Source organism: Callionymus lyra, chromosome 14, assembly GCF_982586985.1.
Source record: "Callionymus lyra chromosome 14, fCalLyr1.hap1.1, whole genome shotgun sequence".
NCBI lineage: Eukaryota > Metazoa > Chordata > Actinopteri > Syngnathiformes > Callionymidae > Callionymus > Callionymus lyra.
In genome coordinates, this window is record NC_141831.1 from 12533023 (window position 1) to 12545100 (window position 12078).

Sequence of the window (12078 nt, forward strand, 5' to 3'; positions counted from 1 at the left end):
TAAAGCATAAAGAAGCTGCATTTATTGTTAACAATGATTTACACCCGCAGGACTGATCTGTCGCCCACATGAGCAGAATCGAAGTCATCGCTGGATGGAAAGTATAAAAAAAAAGAGGTTGTGAAACTCCAGCGAAGGGCAAACACACGCACGAACGCTCGCAACTACACGACATCTTTTGCCGCCTCAGAAGTAGACGAGGTATCAGCAGCTACGACCTCCGTGTTTTCAGTCTGGGCTACCATATTTTTCTTCTCCTCCGTGGCCGCCGTCGCTCCCTCGCTCTCCTTCCGTTTATCTCCTGTATCCTCTTTTTTCCCCGTGGCGGGTTCTTCCTCGCTGACGTCATTGCTCGCTTCCCCCTGCGTCAGTCTGATGTGTTCCAGTAACAGAACGTGCTTATCGGCTTTGGCGGCTGACGCCCTGTTTTTCGGCCTCTGGGCGGATCCCATCCAGTAGTCGCAGTTGCTGATCAGGTCGGCGTCGATGCTCAGGGTCTTGACACGACTGCTGAGCCGGCAGACCTTCCACGACAGCACCAGGGTGGTCATGAGCAGGACGACGGCGACGAGGATCAGCCCTCCGCTGATCAGCAGGAGCGGGAGGCACTCATGCTTGTAAACAACGCCGCCGGGTACGCTGTTGGTGGTGCGGGTCGAGGCGGGCTTCGCCGATGTGACTTTCGGATAAACGGTCGGCGACGCGCTGACCTTGGCGGTCGAGGTGGCCAGGAGGGGCTCACGGGTAACGCCGGACGACGCCTCAGATACGGTGTTAGCGTAGCCGGAAGTGGACTTGTTTTCTGGAGTCGTCTGGTTGAAGGGAGTTGGTGGATCGAGGGTGGTGTTCTGGGCGTCACATAGGAGCAGACATGTGGTGACCCACAGCAGACGGTAGAGGTCAAGAACCTTCATGGTACCAGCTGTGAACAAAGGACATTTGAAGGATGTGAGATATACAGATATTTAAAAACATTTCCATTTTCTTTTAGTAAGATAAACCTAGGATGTACTGTAAGTTCCTAGCATTGGGCGACTTTCTTAGAATTTGGTTCCTTCTGTCAGGGTCTATGTAGATATAAGGGTCTAAATGTTGTTTTTTAATTGGCCATTGACCAAAGAAACAGTAATCTGTCGTATTCTACTGGTCCCTTCAAAGTGGGGCCTAAGTCACCTGAGAATAACATGTGGAAGTAGAGGTTAGCACCATCCTCTATGAAGCATCTTCACAACCGTACCCTAACCCTAACCAAACACTTGCCTGCCTTGTTCAGTCAGCACCCAAAGAACATCTAATGCACATTTCCATTAGGAAAAATCTTTGTCCCCAGATGAAAGACAACTAGAGCAGACTTTTCCTGGTTCAATGCAAACCTAACCCACCATTATTATTAGTTCCCAGGAGCCCAAGTCATAGCAAAGGTCCAGGAATGACTTTTTAGCCTCTTAATATGATGTATAGTTGGTTAATTCTGGGGGTTCCACTGGGCATCCTTGGGGGCTACACATGGATCTCTTCCATTACCTATAGTCAGGGTGAACATGCATCTTCTTTAAACCGGACTGTCAACACCAAGAGGCCTGATTAAGTGTATTGTACACAACGCAGAACATGCATTCAACTAGGTTAACAAAGCAAAATAAACAGTCGACCCGACCCTCAAAATTTCGAACTCCAACTCCCAGGTCACCCTACATACTCTCAAATATTCCTAGCATTAGGAGAGTTTGTTAGAATTTGGTTCCCTCTGTCAGTGTCTGAATGTTTTTTTCTTTAACCAAAGAAGCTATGAATTCGTGTCCTATTGGTCCTTCCAAAAGTGGCGCGTCTTAGCCTGAGAATTACAAGTGGAAGTTGGGGATAAGATCATCCCAAAATAATTAGAAGAACCCTGTCTATGTCCCAAGGTTTGGCAAGACATATGGATGTGGCATAGGGTGGGAAATTCTACCCTAAAAGAAAGCACTGCTGCCACCCCAATTTGCTTTGCACATTGCCACCCCTTAAAAGTTCCTGCCACCCTCTTGTCGCCCCATGAATATTTTGCCCCTGTAGCTATATCTTCCCAATTCATGCGATCCAAGAATCCCAAGTACAAGTAATGGTTCAGGTATTACTAGAGGGTTTATGACCTTTTGGGCTCTAGCCTCCTTCTCTCACGCCAGACCGAACCCTACCCCGAAAAACGGGGGTAGTTGATACCTCTTTGGAGGGAGAATTTGGGGGCCTTTACTGCCAGACATGGATCTGTTAGCTGGATCTGGTCCGTGGCCTATAAGGGGCGCAGGAGAGGAGCTGAAGGAGACTCAGGATGTGGAGGCAACTGTCCTTCGATCCCAGCAGGGGATCGAGGAACAGCGGCAGGACTAGACAAGCTATAGCTAACGCTGTTACCAAAGGAAATAATCTCCAGATCCGTCCAGATCGGACTCACTTATTCATCGACACCGAAGTCTTCGGTATCTATCGATGTTTGAGGTTCTCGAAAGGGAAATCCTGTACATGATGAAATTCTCTGAGACACTTTTTTTCTAGTTTTTTTGCTGAAAATAAATCAAGATTAAAAGTTTAAGAAAGTATAAAGTGGCGTTACTTACTTTATCGTCAGGAATGGGTCGTGGACAGGAGTTGAAATCTACATGCGTTCAAGACCATGGACTCACGGACACGCCTCGCGCTTCTAACCTCCCAGAACTCACCGCAACACACAAAAAAAGGAAGTGTGTCGTTGAATTCTATTTAAAAACACACGCATCTGTGCCACGTGACACGTCGCTTGATTAACACCAGAGAGTTTAGCAGATGTTTAAAACAAAAAAAAGGAATATTATAAACAGTTACAGAAGTATTTATGGAGAAAAAAAAACATTTTATGTTATTTTTATGATCAATTAATAATATAAATAATTATTTGGATAATTATTTTATGTATTTTAAATTTGTATGTGTAAAATGTATAAGAAAATTCCATACTGCATTTCCCAGAATGTTTTGCAGTATCAAAATATCATAAATGGTCAAAATCCCCCGATTATAGTGTGGAAAAAAGTTTTTGTTTTTTTAATTTAGGCAAATAAATGTTTGTCAAACAAGTTAAAAACATCTATAATGTTTTAATATATTAAAAAAATAATAATTTAAAAGTAAAAAAAGGAGAGATGTTATAAAAATACGTTTAAAAAAGTTAAAAACATAAAGAACATAAAAACATATATGTATACTTTTTTTTTAAAAACACAGCCATAAAGGAAAATGTATTTCTAAAAGTTAAGAAAATCCACTGATAAAAAAGATATACATTTTAAAAAGGTATGACATAAAAATCTTAAAGTCTTTATTTTAAATATGTTTCAACATTTTTAGAATTTGAAAAATACGTGCGTTATAAAATACGTTAAAATACATCTTTAAAATGTCTTTTTTAAATGACACAGCTGATATGTATATATATATTGAAATATATTATGCAGAACGTTATAAAAGTATATAATATAATCAATATCTGTGCATTAATAAAGATAAATATGTCTTAAATGGTTTAAGTTCAATAAAGTAAAAACATGTTCAAGAGGTCAAAAGATAATAAAGATGCTACATTTTTAAAAACATTTTCTCCAATAACGGTAATGATTAAAACGCTCGATCTGCTTCTACGAGATGGCGCCACCTATAGGTAAAAAAATATATATATTTTAAGGTTTGTAGTGAAAAAAGCAACAAAAACACTCCCGTAATGTCAACAAGCCTCATTTAATTCTCTTCATGGATGAAAACAGAACAGTGTGTACAGAATGTTCGTCACATGCAATACAAAAATATGAATTTTTACAACATAAAAAAACATGTGTTGGCCCGTTCGTTTAAAAAAATGTACAGCTTTATACAGTCTTTTACACATGGAAAAAAAATATAAATATATATATATATACACATCTGTAACAGCTGGAGGTGTAAAAAATAGAAAAAGGTTTGTACAAATATTAGATTTACCTTAAATAAAGTGTTTGTTCGACACACGAGGAGACACACAAACGCACACACACACACACGCTCTTAAGGTGCACTTTAGACAAAGAGAATCCAGGACACTGTGAAGGTCAAACGCGTCCCGACGGAGGTCGTGGGCGTCCGCGGTGCAACGAGGAGCTGCTGGAGATCCACGAGGAGTCTGGAGGACGAGTGCAGATGCAGGAGGATTGAGAGGCAGGAAGAGGAGGGTTAAGAGAGGAGAGTGTGTGTGTGCATGTGTGTGTGTGTGCATGTGTGTGTGTGTGAGAGGGTCAAGGGGTCATGCAAGGCAGACGCAGGCGGTGAGTTGCTTCAGCGGCTACAACCTGGATTAAACAGCAAAGAAGAAAAGTTGTTAGTGAAGGAGTTTTTTGTCAAATGTTTTGTGTTAAGAATCAGGAGGTTCAGGAGGAAACGGACGCACGAGAACGTGAAGGTGTTATGAAGGTGTTATGAAGATGTTATGAAGGTGTTATGAAGATGTTATGAAGCGAGCGAAGCTTCGGTGGAACTCGGGTCGATGACGATGAAGAATCAGTCGTGAGATCAGAAGGATTCATACACAAGCACACTTTCTCTGGAGGACGCACACAAACACACTCTTATGTCTCTCGCGCTCCTAGACACACTTTCTTTAACACACACTTTTTCTCAATGACATGTCCACACACAAACTTACACACACACACAAACAGTTTCTCTCTCACACACACACACAAACAGTTGCTCTCACACAAACACACACAAACGATTCTCTCACACACACACACACACGCACACAAACAGTTTCTCTCTCACACACACAAACAGTTTCTCACACACTATTATACACACACACTCAATTTCTCTCTTAAAACACACACACGATTTCTCTCACACTTTCACGATTTCTCTCACACACACACACACAAATGTACACAGACAATTTCTCTCTCACACACACAAAAATGTACACAGACAATTTCTCTCACACACACACTTACAAACACAATCTCTCTCACACACACACGCACAGAAAAACACAATTTCTCTTTCATACACACACAATTATCTCTGACAAATGCGCACACACACACACACACACACAATTTCTCTCACACACGCGCACAAAAACTCACTCTCACATGCATGTATTTTCTCACTCGCACACATTCTCTCACACACAAGCACAAACATTTTTTCTAACGTACACACACACACACACACACACTTTTTCTCACACACACTCACAGTATGAATCATGTTAATGTTGCAGATGTTGTTAAAACCAAACGACGATTTTTTTCAAATCAAGTTCTTTCACTTTTTTTAAACGACGTATGAAAAACATCCGTTCGTCGCACGTAAACAAAAGAGCTTTTTATTTTTTTCACAGCAGCAGAAAAATCAGGTATAAAAAAATAAACGTTAAATATATTTTTCATTTTCAGTAAAAAATAAAATGTATAAAAACTTCTTTTTTTTTCTAATTTACACATTTTTTATTGCATCTAAATATTTTAACCATTATTTTCATTTTGCGATTAATTTTTATTATCATTATATTTTAAATCACCTCATAAACAGATATTCACTCCACCGTCGCGCTAATGACTACGCCATAAATAATTCCCTCTATTCGTGCTCGACGACTCGAGGAAGAATCGTCCGAATCTGGCTGTGTGTCCGTGACCTTTGACCCCTCTCCACGGAGGATACCTACTCTGCAGACTTCCAGAAGTGACCCGGGTGCGAGAGGCGCCGGTTGAGCTTGGGCAGCTTCTCCAGCATGTCGGCGAGCTGCGTGAACGTGGGTCGGTCGCGCAGGTCGTAGGACCAGCAGGCCGAGAGGATCTCCTGAGGAGGGCAAGAGTTTCGGGGTCACACCGGGCCCCTGACGTTTTTTTTTGTTGTTGTTTTTTTTTCACTCACGGTGACCTCCTTGCCCAGGCTGATCTCTGCCAGGACCTTCTTGATGCCCTCGCCGCTGCCCACCTGCCAGATGGTGGCCTCCACGTGCTGGTTGGTGATGGGCCAGTCCCGGGCCTGCAGCTCGTACCAAATGGTGCTGAGACAGAACCAACAGAACCCACTAAATCAACGACACAAGTTTCCCCCCAAAATGTTTCCCGAAGTGAGTTAAAATTTTGTCACCCTTTGACCCCTTTTTGAATCAGGTATAAATGTCGTTAACTAATCTGTAATTTCCCTCAAAAACTTAACTTTAAATTGGTTAAAACTTAAATAGTTACCAACAGTAGTTTTTTTTTATTTTCGCTAGTTATGCTAACGTTAGCCGTCGCTAATTGAATTGACGACTCATTCTGTTAAAATTTGAATCATTTTGTTTCGTCGCTCACTAAATGTATTAATTAAATATATTTCATTAATGTTTTTTTGGTTCCCACGAACCTACATGCGATTATAGTTATAATAACAGTAATAAATACAGAAGAACTACACAGACAAACAAAAGACAAATACATAAATACAATTAAATGTTTACATATGAAATATATCCGTTATTATTTTTATTTGTGGCCCTTTACAACTTTGCCCGGGAGAACCGAGCTGAGACGGTGATTGCTCTTATTTCCATCAAGGCTAAAAAGTACTGAGGACTTTTTTTTTTAAAGGTTCCAGGAAGAAAAAAACTAAAACAAATAATTGAAGAAAAATGCATGTGCGGACCTTTGACCTTATTGTGGATTTCGTTATTGTTGACGTTTTCTATTTTGAAAAAAATCGGATAAAATCTTTAACAGTGTTAGCATTCATTTTTCCTGGTGTTGGTTTATTTATTGTCAAATTAAAGTCGACATAAATTATCTTTCTTTAATTATAGTCTTTTAATAATTTATATAACAATGATTAATATTAAAGAAATACAGTGGTCGTTTCGAACAAGTCTTGCTTTCTGTACGTTTATAAATTTGTATTTATTAATTCAATTTTTTGCACAAATTACACGTTTAAGCAAATTGTTCACTCCGTTACAAATCAACGACTTATTTAAACCGCATTTTACCTTCCTTACGGTGCCGACAAATCAGCGAACTCCCATGATGCCTTTCTACACACCGACGGCTGATTGGCCGCTTCGATACTGCATCTAAATTCTATTTCTGCGCTGCTGTGTCAAAAGCAATCGAAAGCTGTGATTGGTTGGCGGGCTGGGCGGCAAAGCATCATGGTGGCCATTCAGGTCACCATCACCGAGAAGGTTTTTTCAAGAGGGATGTCCCCTTATATGCAATGTTGAGTTTACAAGATCAAATAAAGCTTTTTAAATAAATGTTGTGTGAAAAATTCAAGTGTGTAGCCACGTTTAACTAAATTTTTGTTTTTATTTAAATTAATTGTATTCATTTATTCATCACGACTGACCCAGAGTCGACTAACAAACTAGGGTTTGGGTAAAAAAAGGTCTTTGAGTTTGTTACTAAAGTACCTGCAGAAAAGTGTCGCACACACACACACACACAAAGAACACTCGACAATGTCACCGTCACGCACACGTGCGAGAGGAAGACGAGAGCGACAAACTCACCCGAAGGCGTAAACATCTGCGGCCGTGGAGAAGGGGAGTCGGTCCTCGTTGTTACCTGGACTCATGCGTCGCACGATCTCCGGCGCCAGATAACAGATCCAGCCGTGAGGAAGCTTCAGCTTGTTCTCCCGCCTGGAAGGAAACAAGGAGTCTTTTGAGCTGATTCAAATGTTTCCGGGGGGGTTATACTCAAGAGTTTACAACAGACTGAGTCCTTGGGGGGTTCGGGGGAGGGAATAAAAGAGGTGGCTGACAGAGGAGATGGATGCGAGTGCGACTGCAGTCGCTGTGGAGCTCAGCAATTATTACAAATCACTGGAGTCAACCTTGTAGCAGCCGAGCGGCACTTCAGCTGAGCCCGGGTTTTTTTTTTTGGTTTTTTTCTCTCTCTCTCACTCTCACCTCCCCTCCTGGACCACCCCGGAGATCCCGAACAAGCCGAAGTCGGTGATCACCACTTTATTGGTGTCGTGGAACACGTTCTTGGACTTCAGGTCCTTGTGGACGATGCCTTTCGCGTGGAGGTATCCCATGCCCTGAGCAGATAGGAAATGTTTAATTCATTTATTAACAACACAAATTAAGAAATTGATTGATAAAAATGTTCCATACTTTTCCCAGTACATTTTAAAAGAAACAAAACGTTTTGACTTGAACGAAATCACACCTTTTTAGCCCAAATAAAGACAATAAATAGTATATTCAGAAGGACTTGACGAGTCAGCCATCTAGTGGTTCGATATTGCTACTGCAGGTTGCAAAGTCATTTCGTTCCGCGATTAAGTTGAAAATTATGAAGGATGATAAATGACATGTATAAATAAATGTATAAATAAATAAATAAATGTATTTATACGTAACAAAATGTATTCTGAACATGTGATGCTCTCAAGGCAGCGGTAGTTGATCCAAGGCTGTAACCAATCACTGCCTTAGACTGATGTTCGCCTAAATTAACATACGGACAACAAAATGTCAAAATGAAAAAATGTCAAAATGTATAAATACCTAAATAAATAGAAGACAAAATGTCTAAATGTGTATTTATATGTAAAACAGCTCCATTCTTTGACAAATATTCAATTAGAAGAATTTATTTATACTTTTATACATAAGTCATTTATCGTCCTTCATAGAAAACAAGAGCAATTGAAACATGCTTTATGATAATAACACAAGATTTTATAGTGTTAGATTCGCTTTTAATGCATCAGAGAAGAAGTTTGTAGAAGAAGAAGATTAATCTACAAACTTCATGATGAAAAGATGCAGAGAGAAACATATCGGGAATTAAAACCCCCCAAAATGAGGAAAAAAATAATGAAAATGTCATTGTGCTGTGACATGTTATAAAGGTAAATAAACTACGATTTTAATAATGAAAAAAAAACATTTTTATTTTTTAGTTCAGTTTATTTTAGAAGGACAATGTTTAGGCTTGTTTTTTTTGTTTTTTTCTTTAATTTACCTTTTTTTTTTAAATAACGAAAAATAAATACTTACAATCGGAAACACAAATAAACTTAAAGCAAGTGTTAAAAAAAAAGAAAGAATTCCCTAAATAAATGTGTTAATAGATAAAGAAATGCACGTACAAAAGTTAGCATTCTAACATTAGCAACGTGAAGAAGGTTTAAGAGAAAAAGCAGGTGATTTATGTTTGTTAAATCTATGATAAATCTTTAAAAAATTAAACCAGAAAGAAAAACTATCTTCCACTCACCTTGACGATCTCCTGAGCGATTTGTCTGGTCTTGTTGATGTCCAGAGCATTTTTGGTGTCTCTGACCACAGAGTAAAGCGTCCTCCCTTTACAGAAGCTACAGAAGAAGCAAGACGTTTACATTCCTCACTGGATTATGTTCGGCATGTTGTGTAAACAGTTAAACGGATATCAAACCAAAATATGCATCTTTTCTCTCCTTGTTCATTTCTCAACAACTAATACATGCAAGTGACAGAGAACTGCTGTCGACCAATGAGGAGGGTGTGTTTTCGTCATGTGACGGGAGACTGTGATGTCAATAAAGTTTATTGAATTTGACAGCCACTACTAACAAATCTTTTAGGAACGATTGTTAAAAGATACGACGAGTACAACCATTTAATTATGGATAATAAAGGGTTCAAAATTGCAAAGTTAATATATTACGGCTTTGTAGTATTACTCCCCAAGTAATATTACTATAGATCTTCGCGGAGTAATACCACAGAGCTTTGCGTGGCAATATTGAGTAATACTATAGTGACTCATGGAGTGATACTACGAGAATCGCGGCAAATACTTTTACCCTTGTGGAGTATTACTACAGAGAACTGCGGAGTAATACTAAGGACCCTTGCAGAGTTATTCTATGGAGTTGTGAAGTAATACTACGTACCCCTGGGAAAGTGATACAACAGAGCCTTGCAGACTAATACTACTGTGCCCTGCGGAGTAATACTACAGAGCCCTGTGGAGTACTACTACAGAGCCCTGAGGAGTAATACTACATAACCCTGAGGAGTAATAGTAAAGGGGCCCTGCAAAGTAATACTAGAGTCCTGCAGAGCGATACTATGGAGCCGTGTGGAGTAATACTATGGAGCTTCGAGGAGTAATACTACAATTATTGTGGAGTAATACTAAGGAGCTTCGCAGAGTAATACTACAATTATTGTGGAGTAATATTATTGAGCTTTGCGGAGTGAAAATACAAAGCTTTGAGGAGAAATACTACAATAATTGTGGAGTTATACTATGGAGCTTTGCGGAGTAAACCTACGAATCTTCGCAGGGCAATACTACGGAGTTTCGCAGAGTAATACCTCTCCGAGAATCGCATAGTAATACTAAGGTGAACCATGGAGTAACACTAGGAGAGTCGTGGAGTAACACTATGGTGACTTTCTTTTTCTATTTGAAATAGTTTTACAAGAATATTATTTTTGTCTGATAACTACTGGAGGGCTTTGCTGTAATGGAATTAGGAGGCGGTTGAATTGAAACAGAACCCTCTAGTGGTCATCTAGTGCAACTGCGTGTAACCAGTTACAGTTCAGTAACAAGCCTCGACTACATGAATTAAAAAATAAACACTGACAGCCTTGTATGATTCTGGTCGACCTCTGACCTGGTGATGATGGCGAGATGCGGCGGGGCCATGCAGGCGCCCATGAAGAGGACCACGTTCTCGTGCCTGGTCTGCCTGTAGTTCATCACCTCCTTCTTGAAGAGCTTCAGGTGGTCCTGGTTGTTGCCGTCGATCTCCAGGAGCCGGATCGCCACCTCGCCGTGCCAGCGGCCCCGGTGCACCTTCCCCCAGCGGCCCTGGACAAAAGAAAGACCTTCAACGTCAGGGAAAGGGGTCCAGGGGCGGGGAAGGGGGTTTAATAATAAACGATCTCGGTGATCCTCACCTTCCCGATGAGCTCCCCCAGGTCCAGCTGCTCGAACGGGATGTCCCACTCCTGCAGGTAGACGCTGGTCTGGCTGCCCTTGCGGGAGATGGGGCCCTTCCACTGGTTCCCTCGGGAGCTCGGCAGGTCGTCCAGCTCGTCGCCTTCGCACTCGCCGTCGGAACCCATGCGCATCCTCATGTCGTCTCCGTCCTCGTCCTCGTCCTCGTCCTCCTCGTCCTCCTCTTCCTCCTCCTCCTCTTCGTCGTTCACGTCGTCCACCTCGTCGTCTTCCACCACGATTTCCTCGTCCACTTCCTGGAAAAAAAACACAAATTAATCAACTTTCTTGGACGAGATCATCATGAAAAAGCTGGACTTGCCTCGTCGTCTTCATCGAGCTCGGCGTGAACGTTGTCCGCCAGCTGCTCTATCTCGCTGCTGCGACGATGGAAATATACTTTAAAAAACACTAGAAATATTTTAAAAATAATCGAGGAGGATCTTACACAGTGTCTTGAAGGACGTCGGAGTGCAACGAAGACGAACTCGAGACGTCTGTTGGGGAAAATAAAAAGGCAGTTTTAAAGGCAGTTCCACTCTTTAACCGGCAGATGGCGTCAGAGTGCAATTTAAGAAAGAGTGCAGGGGTCAGTGGATGACACAGCAACACACTCTCAACTCACCTGGGAAGATAAACTGTTGTCTGTGTTGAAAGTAACAGGCGGCTTTTTTTGTTTGGGTGTTAAGACGACACAGAGGTAGAGAAGAAGCACGACAGACAGTTATTTTTGGTTAGTGAAGCTTGTTATTAGGCGAGAATTTAGGAGTTATTTAAAGTAAAAAAAAAAAATACTTTTGAGTGTTTTTAGAGACGTACCTGGGAAGTTGAAGCGCATGTGGCCCTTCGGGGACGGGTTGGGCGGCGGGGTGGCACTGGGGGGGTTGCTCTGCTGAAAGGGGGCCGGGGAGGAAGGCGTGGACGAGGTGGTGGACGAGGGGTTGCTGCTGGAGTCCAGCTGGTTCAGGACCGGCGGGTGGTCCTGGTGGTGTCATATTTTAATAGTTAGTGAGTTACTTATGTACATGTTCATGTGTTTATATAATGACGGAGAGAAATGTTTATTCTTTCTTAAATCTGCTCCTTTTCAATAGTCAAACAA

At 41.2% G+C, this 12078-nt stretch overlaps 2 protein-coding genes across 5 annotated transcripts in view; both read right to left on the minus strand.

Moving 5' to 3' along the window:
• On the minus strand, nt 1-2695 carry LOC148066048 (uncharacterized). Its single transcript, XM_087806762.1, has 2 exons — nt 2598-2695; nt 1-922 (listed from the first exon to the last, which is right to left on the minus strand). The coding sequence occupies exon 2, from the start codon at nt 912-914 to the stop codon at nt 165-167; it is 750 nt and encodes a 249-aa protein (XP_087662888.1). The 5' UTR covers nt 915-922; nt 2598-2695; the 3' UTR covers nt 1-164.
• A 1036-nt stretch (nt 2696-3731) lies between these two features.
• ksr1a (kinase suppressor of ras 1a) overlaps nt 3732-12078 on the minus strand; it is a 39057-nt gene continuing 30710 nt past the window's right edge. The window contains exons 10-21 of one of the 4 annotated variants that reach the window (XM_087806745.1): nt 11796-11958; nt 11602-11643; nt 11425-11473; nt 11299-11356; nt 10937-11233; nt 10651-10847; nt 9261-9357; nt 7940-8073; nt 7538-7669; nt 5920-6055; nt 5711-5844; nt 3732-4334 (exon numbers count right to left, since the gene is read on the minus strand). In XM_087806745.1, the coding sequence (XP_087662871.1) occupies nt 4328-4334; nt 5711-5844; nt 5920-6055; nt 7538-7669; nt 7940-8073; nt 9261-9357; nt 10651-10847; nt 10937-11233; nt 11299-11356; nt 11425-11473; nt 11602-11643; nt 11796-11958 (1446 nt within the window). In that variant the 3' untranslated portion in view covers nt 3732-4327. Of the gene's footprint in view, nt 5845-5919; nt 6056-7537; nt 7670-7939; nt 8074-9260; nt 9358-10650; nt 10848-10936; nt 11234-11294; nt 11357-11424; nt 11474-11601; nt 11644-11795; nt 11959-12078 lie in introns of all 4 variants that reach the window. The other 3 variants (XM_087806744.1, XM_087806747.1, XM_087806746.1) reach the window with 3 other exon arrangements.